At 32.8% G+C, this 16,478-nt stretch overlaps 3 protein-coding genes, 1 non-coding gene and 1 pseudogene across 5 annotated transcripts, besides 1 other annotated feature; 4 read left to right on the top strand and 1 right to left on the bottom strand.

Annotated features, from left to right (window-relative positions):
* Nucleotides 1-15: 15 nt before the first annotated feature.
* TVAGG3_0460980 lies at nt 16-600 on the top strand (annotated as a pseudogene). The gene has a single exon. A coding segment is annotated over exon 1 (585 nt).
* Nucleotides 601-2,771: 2,171 nt separating this feature from the next.
* Nucleotides 2,772-3,609: a mobile genetic element.
* Nucleotides 3,610-4,139: 530 nt separating this feature from the next.
* Nucleotides 4,140-4,211, top strand: TVAGG3_0460960. The gene has a single exon. It is a non-coding gene; the product is annotated as a tRNA-Val (tRNA).
* Nucleotides 4,212-4,675: 464 nt separating this feature from the next.
* On the top strand, nt 4,676-5,345 carry TVAGG3_0460950 (cysteine-type peptidase protein; the record flags this gene model as incomplete). The annotated part of the gene is made up of 1 exon (XM_001304939.1): nt 4,932-5,345. One exon carries the CDS (start codon nt 4,932-4,934, stop codon nt 5,343-5,345), a length of 414 nt encoding a protein of 137 aa, XP_001304940.1.
* Nucleotides 5,346-5,501: 156 nt separating this feature from the next.
* TVAGG3_0460940 (RNA polymerase II transcription regulator recruiting protein) lies at nt 5,502-5,990 on the top strand (the record flags this gene model as incomplete). Its single annotated transcript, XM_001304938.1, has 1 exon — nt 5,502-5,990. The coding sequence occupies one exon, from the start codon at nt 5,502-5,504 to the stop codon at nt 5,988-5,990; it is 489 nt and encodes a 162-aa protein (XP_001304939.1).
* An 800-nt stretch (nt 5,991-6,790) lies between these two features.
* TVAGG3_0460930 (protein CBG20215-related family) lies at nt 6,791-15,492 on the bottom strand (the record flags this gene model as incomplete). The annotated part of the gene is made up of 1 exon (XM_001304937.1): nt 6,867-15,452. The coding sequence occupies one exon, from the start codon at nt 15,450-15,452 to the stop codon at nt 6,867-6,869; it is 8,586 nt and encodes a 2,861-aa protein (XP_001304938.1).
* Between the last annotated feature and the right edge of the window lie 986 nt (nt 15,493-16,478).

The following is a 16,478-nucleotide window of genomic DNA, read 5'->3' as shown; positions in this document are numbered from 1 at the left end:
AACAAAGAAAAACGTATGTATGAGAAATTTGAACAGGGAAAACTTTTACAAGTTAGTTTGCTTGTAAACTTAGAAACAACTCTTCAAGCTTTTCAAGAAAAAATAAACGACATCTATATCGAATATGCAAACCAGTATAACATTGACGAAGGAGAATACCATCTCGATATTATTTATGACAGGAAAAATGCAACTGTTAAAATCAATAGAATAGAAGACCTTGGAGAAACGTTTATATTTCTACAAATATAACAACTTGGCATGGTATAGATTTATGAGATGTTAAATCAGCCTGCAGCATATCCAGTACACCCAGACTTTTATGAAGTCGAAAACCCTAATGGAACATATGAAAATGTTTTCGACCAAGATGCTATTATTGTTCATGCTTCATTTTCTGGCGCCCAAAACTCTTTCTTATGCTTGGCAAATGACTTTTACGAAAAACCTACAAAGTTATATGAACCACCAAGTGGAAGTATTTCAGACTTTCAAGTATGGTTTACTACAGATGGAAGAAAAAGAATAATTCCATTATACCATGCGTTTTACTTAGAACTTAGTTTCATATACAACTACTATCGAACGGTAAAAATATAATTTTTAATACGGTTGAGGTGTTGGATTTGGTTGCCAACTAGACTGTGTGCAGGTTCAGGCTGTTGTATAACAGGAGCTTGTTCTTCTGGTTCAGGGTCTTTAGGTATAATACCAACGAACTGACTACTCTTTTACCAATATTTTTGACACCGTTCCATACTCCTCTTCCGACAGATTTATTCCATTCCATATACCTCTTCCAACTCTTTCTGAAGAAGTTTCCAATACTACTAAAGAAACCCATTTTACTATATGTAAAAATCTAATGTCGCCTAGTCTTACGTTTCCTGTTGAGTTCCATAGCATTCTTTAACTGGAGCTCATACATTCTGTTTTTCTCCTCTGGTAGAAAACATATTCTGGGTCAACTCCTGTGTTCGCGTCATCTGCATAAAGTTGTTTATATCCCACTTCAGGGTTTGTATAAAAACTCTTTCCATCTCATATTTGCATACCATGGTGGCAAACCTAACGCAGCGTCATTTACATGGCAGTTTGCATTTGTACATCTGTTGGACTTGACCATAGTTTGCCATTGCAGTTTGTATTCTAACTTCATTTGGAATATTCTCTGGTTTGGTTGTCCAGGTTGCTGTGCATTCGCTAAGTTCTGTGCGTTCCATTTAATATTAGATAAAATATCTCTTACGAGTACATATACTGAACATTTGCAAGGCATTGTGTTCATCTTCATATTCTCTGTACTTTTCTGCCACGTCAAATAAATAAATGACACAATGAAAAAACTAAAACAAGTAGTCCTATTTCAAACCACATTTACTTACTAATAAAATTTCTTTGTTATGACAACTTTCTCCAGTTTATAGGACCTCTCTCATATTCTATCTTGTCATATATAAACTCATAGTATGTATGTCCTCTAGCCATCTCATAACGGTTCCAAACCACTTTTATCGGATGTAAAGTAAAAGCATGATGGTTATGTATAACGTCTAAAGTTTCTAAAGAGTCTCTCAAAGTCCAGTCTACTTGGTATTGAAAATCCCATGTGTTATAGAACGGCGGGTCCACTATAAAGAAAACATTTTCCTTGTCTTTATATTTTTCATACAACTCTGTCCAATGACATCTCACAAACTCTATACCCTCAATATATTTTTCTATGTTCTCTTTGAAAACATTTGTATAGTTAAGATATAAAACTTTGACATAAGTGTTTCAATGTCATGAACTCTTATAGCACCGCTATATAATAGTCTAGCAGATATACTATTCCAGTCTATATATTCTGCTTTTTTCAAAACCTCTCTCACAATATTTTTGTTATCTAATGGTATACGTTCCATCTTACCTATAGGTATCTTTTCTTTTAACTCTTTCAATATATTGTTTGTGTCTGGAATATGTTTGAGACGGTCCATATAGTTGTCGAAGTCATTGCATATAATCTTTGAGTCAGGAAATATTGTATGACATAAATGGGATATATAGAAACTTCCACCGAACAAATCTACAAATGTTAGACCATTCGGTAGTTTCTTAAGTTCTCTCAATATAATATCTTTACATCTACTCTTATTTCCAAAGAACGGTAATGGTGGTTTTGTAAAATTCATTTATATATAATAATAAAAATGTTTTTACCCGAAAAGTGACAGAAAAGTGACAAAACGTGAAAACATATATAATTTGTGAAAAGCGACATAAAAAGTGACATTTTAAAAAGTGACACCATTAATATGATGTAAATAACAACGGTTTTGGTTTTGTCACCGGTTGGTCGGCTGGGGTTCGGTCCTCCTCTTGGGTCTTGGGCAAAATTCTTAGGGCTAGAAGGGGCGCAGCCCCTGGAAGCCCCTCATACCTGACCTGAATAAAACTATAATATAAAATAAATGAAGTTTAATGAAACAATAAAGGTTAAATAAATAATAAAGATTTTTATTTTATATCAGTATTGAGAAGAAGTAACAGCTGACACTTGGTAGACAACTTCTTTATGTCTAGAAAATTCTATCTTGCCTTTTATTTTTTTCTCGCTGTGAAACGTATTCGGTCATTTTTTTAAAAATTAATTTTTTGTTAGAGATAAGAGCTAAAACTCGGTAAACAACTTCTTTATGTCTAGAAAATTCTATCTTGCCTTTTATTTTTTTCTCGCTGTGAAACGTATTCGGTCATTTTTTTAAAAATTAATTTTTTGTTAGAGATAAGAGCTAAAACTCGGTAAACAACTTCTTTATGTCTAGAAAATTCTATCTTGCCTTTTATTTTTTTCTCGCTGTGAAACGTATTCGGTCATTTTTTTAAAAATTAATTTTTTGTTAGAGATAAGAGCTAAAACTCGGTAAACAACTTCTTTATGTCTAGAAAATTCTACCTTGCCTTTTATTTTTTTCTCGCTGTGAAACGTATTCGGTCATTTTTTTAAAAATTAATTTTTTGTTAGAGATAAGAGCTAAAACTTTGCAGACAACTCCCCCATGTCTAGCAAATTTAACATTCGTCTCCCATTTTTATATATTTGGTTTAGAATGTTCGAAAATGCGTAATATGGTCATTAATATTAATTGAAAAGAACCTTGAATTAATTCAATCTGATCTCACAAAATATTTTAAATTACAAACTTTGTAGTTTGAATAGATAATTAGTATTAAACTCAAATAACTAGTTTATTTTTGAATAAAAATTATTTGAATTTATTCAATTTTGTGAATTTTCCTTCAGAAATCAAGTTTAAATATCTTATTTGCCATATAATTATAAATACAATGAAACATATTCGAAATTGAAAAGAATGACTTTTTCTGTTCTTTCAATCATTCAATTTGAATTTTGCAATATTGGATTTCTCATTGAATAGCTATTAAAAACAACAAGCAATTTAACTTACATTCAAATTTATTTGTGTTATATTCAATCTTCTCAAAACTTATAATTTTCGGCTATAGCATGATTCTATGCTATATAATATAATAAACCTATAATAGTATCATTCTTTCAATTATTTGAAGAGAAAACCGAAAAAATCTATTTTCGGTCTATAACAATATCTTTGTCTGATTTTGTTAGATTTACAAATTATAACCTTTTGGCTGACACGAGAAATCTTAATTGAACAATACATTATAAAGTATATACAGTACTTTTAACATTAACCTTGCATTTTACATCAAATTTTTGTTAACAAATAATTCAAATTAGTTTTATTTGCTTGACATCCTATTTAGAATTTTTTCCGACAGTAAAACGATGAAAAGTGAAATGGAAAAATTCTCTCAATTTCATTTCAAAGGTAAGTAATGAATAAATTTTATCTAATACAATCGTTGATCAAGAATCGGATGTATATCTTAGCGACTTGAATAGATTATTCCGATCAAATATTAGTATATTAAAACGTTGTCAGATATTTTGAACTTTATTGTTTTAAAGAAATCGATCTTTTCTCTTTTAAACGAACTTCAATTATGCCAGTCTGACATTTTAAAGCTCCACTCTAACTTCAATTTGTATCACACTTTGGGATTAGGGGACAAATTTTCTATTTAATATAAATTAAAATTAAAATCTGAAAGTCCCAGTAGTATATTGGTTAGAATAGATCCTTGACACGGATCAGAGGCCAGTTCGATTCTGGCCTGGGACATTTTTTTCTTTTTACATTTCCATAACACCTTCATAAGATGATAATGATAAATCCATATACTGTACATTATGCAATTAGATATATAATCAAAATTGATTGATATTTTAAGAAAATTACTCGAAATCCCATAAGACGTCTGTTGATTAGGAAACGATCATAAGTGTTCAATTCTATAAGTTGATTTTATACGATAACATCCTTGTTTAGGAAATTATCATAAATTCGCACATATTTTTGCTTCGTTGGAATGAATGAAGCATTTTTTACTCTGAGGATGCCGTAAGACCTTCATTTATGTAGAATAGCTAATAGTGCAATGTGTTTATATTCCTGTAATATAAATTTTGACGTTGAATTGCAGATCATAAAAGTGACAATTTCAACAACTCTTCATTAATTATCTATTTGATAACATTAGCAATCGTGGAATTCATTTAAAAGTTTTAACTCTTTGAAAATCATTTAAAAATGTTTTTGTTTTGTTCATTATCCCGTTCCTACCTTTATCAACTCCATGAAGAACGTGCATTTCTCTCATGGATGAGGGAAACTGGTAACGTTTTCACAGGGGATGAATATCATTTCAGGTTAGGAATCTTTTTGAATTCAAAAAGATTCGTTGAGGAGCATAACAGGAAAGAAACATCATTCAAACTTTCATTAAATAGCCTTGCACACCTTACTCCTTCTGAATACTAAACACTTTTAGGAGGAAAACAAATGAATTTTGAATCAAAAACTATCAAAGAATTAGAAACAATAGTTGGTGATATCCCAGATGAAATTGACTATCGTACTAAAGGAGCTGTAAATGAAATTAAAGACCAGAAGCACTGTGGTTCTTGCTGGGCTTTCGGTTCTTGCGCAGCTATGGAAAGTTCATGGTTTTTGAAGCATGGAACATTATACAGCTTATCAGAGCAATGCCTTGTTGACTGCTGCCATGACTGCTTAGGTTGCCACGGCTGCCTTCCTTCTCTTGCTTTCGAATACGTCAAAATTTTCATGCATGGACTTTTCGAAACAGAAGATTGGCGCGGTTTCCATTCAATTTTTCAATGCTATGCAGTTGGCAACAGATACTTGAAAATGATAAATCAAAATAAATATTGTATGATGATGCAAATATACTGATTTAATCTTATCGTTAAATTTAAATTATTTATGCCTTAAGTTATTGATTTCTCCTATTATTTTATATTAGAACCTTGGAGAATTTCGATTTCAAAAAATAACCATTTACTACATTCAATTTTTATAATTCACAATTTTATATTTTCTTCATTTCTGATGTCTGCTGTTGGAAAACCTCATCCCAAAGAGAAATTTACACCTGCAGAAGATGTAAAACTACGTGCCCTAGTCCAATTCCTAGGAACAAGCTCTTGGAATAAAGTTGCAGAATTCATGGGCACTCGAAACGCGCGCCAATGCCGAGATAGATATAAAAACTATCTTGCTCCAAACTTATGTACCAAACCATGGACTTTGGAAGATGATGAAAAGTTAAATAACTTAATTAATACGATGGGGAAGAAATGGTCACAAATTGCCAAGGAATTCCCAGGTAGAACTGATATAAATATCAAGAGTAGGTGGATGCTGCTTCAACGACAGTTGGCACGCGAAAAAGAAAATTCCAAAAAGTCGAATAACTTTTTCAATTCAATAGAAGAGCTCTCATTAGATATATCAGATGAATGCAATCTTCCCGTTGCTTCAGATTTATCAGATATTACAACAGATACAATTTATCCAGATTACGAATTCCGCCTATAAACTTCATTTGTTTTAGTTTCATGTAAATAATAAATGTATAATATTGTTAATTATTTCATTGAGACCTAATATGCTTTCCTTCGAAAATTATTTTTGTGAATGGATCCGCTGTCTCGGGGAGATAGTAGAGAGACATAAACCTCGGTCTTTCAGATATTAATATTTTGTCAAAGTTATAAAGAATTTTAAGAATTTTACAATTAAACATTTAGAGTGGAGTTCAGCGATCATTATTTAATTTTATTTTGTATCTTATCTCATTTAAGATCATTCACTTCCTTAATGCAAATTTTATAAATTCTTCAATGTTGATCAAATTTTTCAACCAAGCGTATGAAAGATATAAAGGCAAATTTAGTATATTGTAAGTGAAGTATTGATTTTTTACTTTATTATCCATGATTAATCGAGATAAAATTTTCCTTGAATTTCGATCATCATTAAAATACCACATTCGATTCAAGCCGTATGTGTCGGCTATCAATACTCAAATATAACTTATACATCTCTTAGTTTTAGGAAATGCTCGAAAATTGATCGAAAATAATAACCTGGATTTTTTCATTTCGTTTGTGAAATGCATGCTAGAAATCAGCATAAAGTATCATAATAAAATGTAATGAAGATTTTGTTTCTTGAAAATTTAAATTTTTTCTTAAATAGTAACTTTTTCTTGTAATCTAATGAACAAAAAAATCTGTTTCTAAAAGCTTTTAATCTACAATTTTCAACTAAAGAAGAATTAAAATTCATTTCTGTTTTTATAAAACAGTTTGTATAAATTATTATAAACAATTTTCTTTATCCGAACATATTACATGATTTAATATAATTAAATATAAAACATAAAAAACATGAAATTAAATAAAAATTAAATTATTGACTTGTTCTGATGTATTGAGGCACTTGTGCTCTTAACTGTTGTGGCATTCCTCTCTTGAGTGCTTCAATTTCATATCTCGTTCTAGCGATATCTTTATCCAGGGATCTTATTTCTCTTTGGAACTGAATTTGCAAATTTTCGATTTCTTTCAAATCGATATTGAAGTTAGGCGGACAATTTGCTTCTTTCAGCTCCTGCTCGAGCTGCTTGACTTCATTTTCCAGCTGTTGTCTTGCAGATGGTCCGTATCTAAGCTTCCATTCGGAGAGAGTTCTCGTTAAATTTTCATCTTCAGAGAGCAATTTTCTCAATTTATCTTCCTCTTGTTTTTTGAGTTTCTTGTTGTTCTCGAATTCTTTGTATAGTTTTGGAACATCAGGCTTGCACTTTATTCTTTCCTGTGCGAGTTCTTTTGTCTTTGAATCCAAAATCCAGCGATGATCATTGACTTTTGTTGTCAAATGGTTCAAGATTTGGTTGCTTTCTTCTATCTTTTTGTCCAAGTCAATGATTTCTGTTCTCTGTTTCGCGTAGTTCTCTTCCAATGTCCTTCTGAGTTCCTGGCGTTTGAATTCTTCATCAGAGATGTCGCCTTTTCTTTTAGCAATTTCTTCTTCCAAACCTTTGATTGTTGTGTCCAATTCTTCGTTCTGTCTTCGCTTTAACTCGAGTTCCTGTGTCTTTGAGTCTTTTCTGATTTTATTAAGCATCTCGTGTTTCTCTGTGAACTGAGAGAAATTGTTGATTTCGTCCTTCTTCGCTTTGATGCTTTCTTTGACTTTGTCTATGTCGTCTGTGTTTCTGATTGGATCTGTACCAATTGAGTGTGTCAATGGTTTCGAATCCATGGCTGTCAAAGTCAAAGAAATTGTTGCGGTGTCAATTCTGAGTCTTTCTCGCTCCAGTTTCTGCTCGAAAGCGATGAGAGCGTATTGGTCATGAAGAGATTGGATGTCTGCTTCGTATTTCGCAAGGGATTTCTCCATTCCTTTGATTTTAATTTTCAATAATAAGTTTCTTCTCAGTCTCCTTCGTGCGCTGATGATGAAGTCCTTATTAGTAGGGCTCATTAATGACGGGGGAGGCGTTTCTGGTATCTCTGAGAACTCTTCTTCAACAAATTTGATCGCACTCGGACTCAAAGGAGGAGAAAGGATCAAACTCTGCGGAGTCATGGATTTGTAGTCGATGTTTGGTTTAGGAAACGCTTTCGTGTCTTCATCATCGTCACCTTCGTCATTCAAATTTTTTTCATTCAATTTTGAATTGTTTTGTAACGGTTTTTTAATTGTTTTGTGGATCAAATGAACTCCTTTGATTGAATTTGGATTATTTCGGAGTTTCTGTTTCTCTGAATCTGACAGATGAACTCTACGCCTCCTTCTAGAGTTGTTTTTGTTTGGTCTGATTTTTCTGATGGCAACGGTTGTTGGTAGTTTTTGTAAACTATTCAAATTAGATGGTTGATTATTTTCTTCTTCCTCTTCTTCGTAATCGTTTACTTTGTAGACTGCGTTGTCATCGAAATGCTTCAGTTTTGGAGTTCGAAGTGGAGTAACTGATGAAAAAGTCTTTTCACTTGTTGATTGGCCGGCCAAATCAAGTCTTTCTTCACTTGACTGGTGATGGCGTCTGCTTTTGTTGTTTGACTCTGATGGCTCTTGAACGGGGTATTGGTTCTTATTGTTTTCTATGTCTCCTCTGTGTAGAGTATACTCGTAATCAGGATTCTTTCCGAGATTTGATTTTTCATCAGTTTTCTTTTTAATTTCGTCATCCAGCTTCTTCTTCATCTCTTCTGCAGCTTTCTTTGCTTCATCTTGATTGTTCTTCACTGGTTCTTTCTCTTTGTTGTTGACTTTGTCTTCTTTTGTATTTGGTTTATCAGTTTTTGTTGTTTCTTCCTTTTGTTTTCCTACATCTTTAACTGATTCTTTTGTTTGTGATTGTGGTTGTTTTGTAAGATCTTTGTTTGAATTCGCTGATTCTGTGTTGCTTTGATTTGTTTGATTTTGTTTTCCGAGATCTTTATTTGATTTAATTGCTTCGTTTTGATTTGTTTGTGGTTGTTTTGTAAGATCTTTGCTGGATTTAACTGATTCAACATTTTGATTTTGTGGTTTCGACTGTGTTTCTTCTTTTTGTTTTCCAAGATCTTTTTGACTTTTCACAGAATCATTGTTGTTTTGATTTGTTTGATTTTGTTTTCCAAGATCTTTATTTGATTTGATTGCTTCTTCCTTTTGATTTTCTTTATTATTTGGACTTCCTTTTTTAATGTCGTTTTGATTTTGTTTTGGTTGATCATTTTGATTATTAAGATCTTTGTTGGATTTAATTGATTCTTGATTCTCTTGTTTATTTTCCTTTTGATTTTGACTATTGTTAAGCTGATTTAGATCTTTGTTACTTTTAACAGATTCTTTTGTTTGAGTTTCTGGTTTTGCTCCAGTTTCTTCTTTCTTGATTTGATTTAGATCTTTGTTACTTTTGATTGTTTCATTGGTTGGTTTTTCTGAAGAAGATTTTTGTTCTTTTTCTGGCTCTTTAATATTTGTTTCTGATTTATTTTCTTGTTTTTCTTTGTTATCAGATGCTTCATCTTCCTTTTGATTTGGTTCCTTGTTTTGTGATTGTTGATTTAGATCTTTGTTGGATTTAATTGCTTCTTCTTTTTGATTTTCTGGTTTTGTTTCGCTTTGATTTTGTTTACTGGTTAGTTGAGAAAGATCTTTATCACTTTTAGTTTCTTCCTTGTTTTCTGAAGAAGGTTTTGATTCATCTTGATTTAATTTTTCTTCTAAAGATTTCTTTTGATCAGTTTCTGGTTCTTTAATCTTTTGATCATCTGAAGATTTCTTTTCTTCATTTTGTTTGTTATTTTCTAGAGATTTCTTTTCTTCTTTGTTATTTGGTTTTTCTTCTTCTTTTTGTTTTGAATCTTCTGGAGATTTCTTATTAATTTGTTCTGTTTCTTTCTTTTGTTCATTTTGATTTGTTTGATCTTCTTTTCTGGGTTTGTTTTCTTCTTCCTTTTCTGTTTTGTTTGAAAGAGGAATTAAAACAATTACAGGTTGTTTCTTTTCTTCAGATTCAGTTTTATTTTGTTGTTCATCAATTTCATTTTGTTTGTTGTTTGATTCTGTTTCATTCTCTTGAATTTGTTTAGTTCCATCTTCTTTTGCATTGTTTTCTTGTTTCTTTCCTTGTTTTTCTTCTGGAACTGTTTCTTGTTTCTTTTCATCTGATTTGGAATCAGAAACTTTACTTTCTTCTTTTCCAGGTTTAGATTCACTTTCTTTACTTTGATCTTTAGTTTCTTTACTTTCATCAACTGGATTATTCGGTTCTTTGTCTTGGGAAAGTTTTTCTTTGATGACTGAAGCAAAATCTCTTTGTTCAACTGTTTCTGGTTCTTTTTGATTCTGTTTACTGTCTTCTGAATTCTTCATTCCATCTTCTGCTTCATTTTGTTTTGCCTCTTCATCAGATTTCTTTTTATCTGCTTCTTCAACTTCTTTATTCTTCTTTCCATCTTCCTCTTCTTGTTTTTTGGCTTCTTCAACAGCAGCTTTTCTCTTTTGTTCATCTAAATCCTTTTGTTTTGCTTCTTCAGATTTGATTCTTTCTTTTTCTAATGCTTTCTTCTTTTCTTCATCTAATTCTTTCTGTTTGGCTTCTTTCTTCATCTTTTCTTCTTCAGCTTTCTTTTTTGCATCTTCTTCAGCTTTGATTCTGTCTTCTTCTGCCTTTTTCTTCGCCTCTTCCTCGGCTTTTTGTTTTGCTTTTCCTTCTTCCTCTAATGCCTTTCTTCTTGCTTCTTCTTCAGCTTTCTTTCTTGCTTCTTCTTCAGCCCTTTGTTTTGCCTTTTCTTCTGCTTCTTTCTTCTTCTTTTCTTCTTCCTCCAAAGCCTTCTTCCTTTCCTCTTCAGCTTTCTTTCTTGCTTCTTCTTCAGCTTTCTTTCTTGCCTCTTCTTCAGCTTTCTTTCTTGCCTCTTCTTCAGCTTTTCTCTTGGCTTCTTCCTCAGCCAGTCTTTTAGCTTCTTCAGCTTCTTTCTTCTTCCTTTCCTCTTCTTCCTCTAATGCCTTTCTCTTGGCTTCTTCTTCTTCAGCTTTTCTCTTAGCTTCTTCTTCTTCAGCTTTTCTCTTAGCTTCTTCTTCAGCTTTCTTTCTTGCTTCTTCTTCAGCTTTTCTCTTGGCTTCTTCTTCAGCTTTCTTCCTTGCTTCTTCTTCAGCAAGTCTTTTTTCTTCTTCAGCTTTTCTCTTGGCTTCTTCTTCGGCCCTGATTCTCTCTTCTTCAGCTTTCTTTTTAGCAGCTTCTTCAGCTTTTCTCTTGGCTTCTTCCTCAGCAAGTCTTTTTTCTTCTTCAGCTTTCTTTTTAGCAGCTTCTTCAGCCTCTTTCTTCTTTCTCTCTTCTTCTTTGATTAGATCTTGAATTATTTTCTGTTTCATTGCTTCTTTGGCTTCTTCTGCTTTCTTCTTTGCTTCGACTGCGCTGTTTTCTTTTGCTTCTTTTTCGCAAGCTTTTCCTTCATTTGCCACTTTCGAAGAATCGACTTTTTTATGTAAATTATCAGCAAAATTCTGCAGTTTCTTTCTCATCTGATTTGCAGCTATTTCTCCTGCAATTTTCTGTGAATTTTGATTCAATCCGCGTGATTTAGCATCATTCTCAGCATCTTTTCTTGCATCTTCAGCTGCTTCTTTGATGATTTTTTCGACATCTTTCGGATCAGAATTTTCAATTTGTTTTCTTCTCAAAAACTCTTTATTTACTTTTTCTGCCTTCTTTTGTGGATCATTTATTTCTCCAAACTCTCTTATCTTCATCTCTGCAGCTGATTCACCCTCTTTTGCCTTCTTTTCATCATCCAACACAGCTCTTTTTATTTCATTTTTGGCATTTTCTTCGCAAACTTTCTTTGGTTTCGAATTTATTTGCGAATTATAAACTTTTTCGGCTTTTGCGAGAGGAGTATTGTTCATTCTATCGAAGTATCTTTCGCTCTGGTCCTTGAGGACTATTGCCTGGAACGGTCTCTTCAGTTTCTTCTCTTCCAAATCTCTTTTCTTCCTTTCTTTCGCTTCTTCTCCGTTTTTCTTCGTTTGTTCTTCATCTAAACCTTTCTGTTTGCTCTCTTTCATCGCGCGTGCTTTAGCAAAGTTGGCCAGTCTCTCTATATACTCTTCTTTGGCTTTGTTTTTGGCAATCTCTCCAAGTTTTTCTTTTTCTGCAGGTGTCAAATTTTTGTCACTTTTTTCGATTTCTTTTTGTTTTTGATCTTCAGCGAAAGAATAAATTTCTGCGATTTGGTCTTCTAGTTCGAATTCTTCCTCTAGTTTCTGTTTAGTTTCTGAAGCAACTCTTTCACCAATTTCCTTTTGTTTTTCCTCATTGAAACCCTTTTCTTTTGCTTCGTTTATTGCGTTGTTTCTTGCTTCTTCGACTGTGTCTTCTATGAGTGATTTTCTTTCTTCGTTTTCGAAGAACTTTTCAACTTGTTTTCTCATTTCATCTTCATTGTTTTTCGTGTTGTATTTTTTTGCTCTTTCCTTTGCGTCCAGTGCTGCGATGTCTCCAAGTTTCTTCGCTTTTTCGTCGTCAATTCCTTTTTCTTTCGCTTTGTTCATTGTGATTGATTTCGCTGCTTCTGTGAACTCTTTAATTGCGTGGTATCTTGCGAGGTTTTCCGCTTGTTCACCAGCGTTTTTCTGTTCTTGTTCTGGGACACCGACATTTTTCATTTCCTCTTCCACTTTGACTCTGCATTCTTGTGCTGTTGTCTCTATGAGTTTCGCGTTTTCTGGTTCGAGGAAGTCCTCTCCAGCTACGATTTGGGAAAGAACAGATAGTTCTTGTTGGAGATTTTGATTGTTTTCTTTGGATTGTGAGTTTTCTTCGATGAAATCTTTGATTAAGTCATTTCTTTTGTCTGATGCTGCTTTTTCTGCTGATTCTGAATCAAATCCACTGTCTTTTGCCTTTTGTTTCTCGTGTTCGCACTCAGCATCGATTTCGTTTTTGATTTTTCCGATGTCGAAGTCGAAAGAAAGAATTTCGTCGTCAATGAAACCTGAGACAGCTTGTGCAGTGATTTCTGCTGACTTCCTCGCTGAATCTGCATCTCTCTGCGCTCCAGCAATTGAAGACTCCGCTGCCTCTGCTCCCTTCTTTCTCTTCTCTTCCAATTCTTTTCTTTTTCTCTCTTCTTCTTCAGCTAATTTCCTTGCTTCTTCTTCTTGTTTCTTTTTGAGTTCTTCAGCTAATTGTTTGGCTTTTTCCTCTTCGTCTTTTCGTTTTTGTTTTTCTAATTCTTTTCTCTTCTTTTCTTCTTCCTCTTGTTTCTTTTTGAGTTCTTCTGCTTCTTTTCTCTTTTTCTCTTCTTCTTCAGCTAATTTCCTTGCTTCTTCTTCTTGTTTCTTTTTGAGTTCTTCAGCTAATTGTTTGGCTTTTTCTTCTTCGTCTTTTCGTTTTTGTTCTTCTAATTCTTTTCTCTTCTTTTCTTCTTCCTCTTGTTTCTTTTTGAGTTCTTCTGCTTCTTTTCTCTTTTTCTCTTCTTCTTCAGCTAATTTCCTTGCTTCTTCTTGTTTCTTTTTGAGTTCTTCAGCTAATTGTTTGGCTTCTTCTTTACGTTTTTGTTCTTCTAATTCTTTTTGTTTTCTTTCTTTTTCTTCAGCCAATTTCTTTTCTTCTTGTTTCTTTTTGAGTTCATCTGCAATTCGCTTTTGTTCTTCTTCTTCAGCTAATTTTCTTGCTTTTTCTTCCTCTAATTTCTTCTTTTGAAGTTCATCTTGTTTCTTCTTTTCTTCCTCTTCTTCTTTTTGTTTTTTCTCTTGTTCCTCAGCCAATTTCTTTTGTTTTTCTTCCTCTTCTTTTCTCTTTCTTTCTTCTTCAGCTAATTGTTTTGCCTTTTCTTCCTCTAATTTCTTCTTTTGTTTTTCTTCTTCTAATTTTCTGGAATTTTCTTCTTTTTGGAGTTGTTTCGCTTCGATTTCTTTCTTTTCTTGTTCCTCTTTCTGGAGTTGCTTCAGTCTGTTCTCTATTTCCTGTTTATCCTTTTCATTTTGTCTTTGTTTTTCTTGTTCTTCCTCTTTCCTCTTTTTCTCTTGTTCTTCAGCTCTTTTTATTGCTTCTTGTATCTTTCTCTTTGTTTCTTCTTCATCATTATCTTGCTTTTGCTTCTCTTCTGCAAGTTTCTTCTTCGCTTCCTCTTCTGCCCTCATTCTTCTCGCGATTTCGGATTTGTCGATCGGATTTTGAGGTTCTTGAACTGGTTTAGAGCTTTCGAACTTTCTGGAGTCATCAACATCCATAAGTAACTGAACTTTGTACGGACTTTTCGGACATGCGTCGGCACTTTCCATTTGAATATCTAATTCACCAGGATTTTTCTGGGATTTGCTCCTGCTTCTTCTAGGAGTTGATGGCTTTTGTTTAAGAGGTTGCTTTATGATAGCGCTTGGCCGCTTGGGAGTTGTTGGTGTTGATCTTTGATTTTTTCTGCGAGGTGAGTATTCGTCAGCAATCGAAGCGCTTGACAATTCTTCTCCATTCAAGTCAATGGGTGCTTTGGACGAAACTGAACTGTTATTTGTCTGCGAGGATAAATTTTCGAAATATTTTCGAGAAGAAGTAGCTCTGTGAGGCGTAATATTGCCTGTATTTGATGGAGCTCTAATATACGTAATTAATTTCTCTTGATTTTGCTTTGAAGGAGATCTCAGAGAATCTGACTCAAAAGTTGAAGAAGAAGTCTCTGAAAATAGTAAACTCGAGGTCATTCCACTCTGTATTCGAGAAGGATTAGTAAGAACATCATGAAAATCTTGAAAAACTGGTTCTAATTGAGCTAATTGTTTATCTAATTCTGCAAAAGGATCTGCTCCTGATTCATTGTTCGCTGTATTATCTTCGATAATATTTTTGTTGTTCTGCTCGTTCTTTTGAACTTGAAGTCGAATATTATATAAAAATTGTTTGTGGGATGTAGTTAAGAAGGATTTGTTTTGCTCAAGTAATCCAAGAAGTCTCCATACTTCCTCTGTCAGTTCTTTATTCATTTTAATAAGATCTTTTGATGTAAAATTGTAATCAATGATTAATTGGACGACTTCTTGTTCTTTTTTGTACTTATTCTCAAGCGAATTGTATTTTTCTAGCATTTCATCGAGTTGTTTTCGTGATTGGTCGATTTTAACCTTCAAATCTTGGTGGTAATCTTTATCTAACGAATTTTCATAACTTTCTTGATATTTTCTCAATCGTCTATACGATGAATCTTTCTTTTTTATTGTGTTATTTCGTTCTTCCTGAATATTTGCAATAGATTTTTGTAATTCCACATATTTTGATAGAGTTGCATTTAATTCATTTTGCAAAATTTCATTACTGTTAAGAATAGAATCTGTTTCTCTCATTAAGTGATTCGCATACTTAACGTATTCGTCTCTTTCAGATTCTAATTGAGGAATTATATCGGTATCATTTGAAACAAACCGAGTAGTACGCTTAAATGGCTTGTTTATAGTATTATTTCTTGAGTTGCTACCGCTCCTCGCTAGCGATGGCAGCCCCGACATATACTAACGGTTAAATTTGATATATAAAGAAATTCTTGATCGATTTATTTAACAAAATTAAAGTGTTCATGATGAAATAGATATATTTTTCAAAAATAAAATAAGGTGATTCGATTTTTTTGACATTTTCTAGAAAATAAAGCGTCAAATTTCCAAATAGTTTAGTCGGTTTTTGCATTTTTAAAATGTTAGTCACCTTTCTCCTTCCAAAGTGAAAAAAAATTGTTTAAAATATAAAAAGAATTTTTATTCGCATAGGCGACAAACAAGGATTTATAAATAAATAATGGGGCTTTGAGTATTGATCTGAATTGAATCAGATAATTAGCCGTAAAAAATCTTCTCATAACGATTTCTCATGCATGAAAGATGGCTATGAGTGGCGTTAATGAGGGCGTTTGATAATTGGAGTTGGACATAAAATTTGGAGATCTTAAATTTTGAGAATTTTGGTGCGATCTTACTGGTAAAAGCAAGAGTATGGAAGGAGATTGAACTGAGAAAAAAACTAGAGCATGCAAAAGAATCATGCTACAGCTTAGTTGAATGTCATTTATGCAAATATAAATATCTTTTTCAAATTTCAAACAAATTTTTGCCACTTTTTGAAAGAAGATAAGGTAACAAACATTTTAAAATACAAAACCTAGACTTAAACTATGCCGAAATGTGAGCTCACCGTTACGGTTTTTTCTTTTTTGGGGGGCTCGCAAGCTCGCCACCCAAAGAAAAAACCGTAACGGTGACTAACATTTAGGAAATTTGTTATTTTTTCAGATCACAGCATTGCAGTCATATTCGGAGAGATAAGATAGATACTTCCTAGATGACTGTTAATCATACTACATTTTTCATGTTGGAATTATCCATAATTTCAAATTTTCCAATTTGATGAAATTTATCTTCATTTGTTAATTGATCTTCGCTCCTTGTGATTGAAATGTATTTTATAATGCTGCATATTTACTTCAAGAATACTTTTATTTTGCTCATTTCAACAATAAAAATCTTCAAATTAACAAATAT

This window comes from Trichomonas vaginalis, chromosome II (genome assembly GCF_026262505.1).
Source record: "Trichomonas vaginalis G3 chromosome II, whole genome shotgun sequence".
Classification (NCBI taxonomy): Eukaryota; Parabasalia; order Trichomonadida; family Trichomonadidae; genus Trichomonas; species Trichomonas vaginalis.
This window is presented reverse-complemented; position numbering and strand designations above follow the sequence as displayed.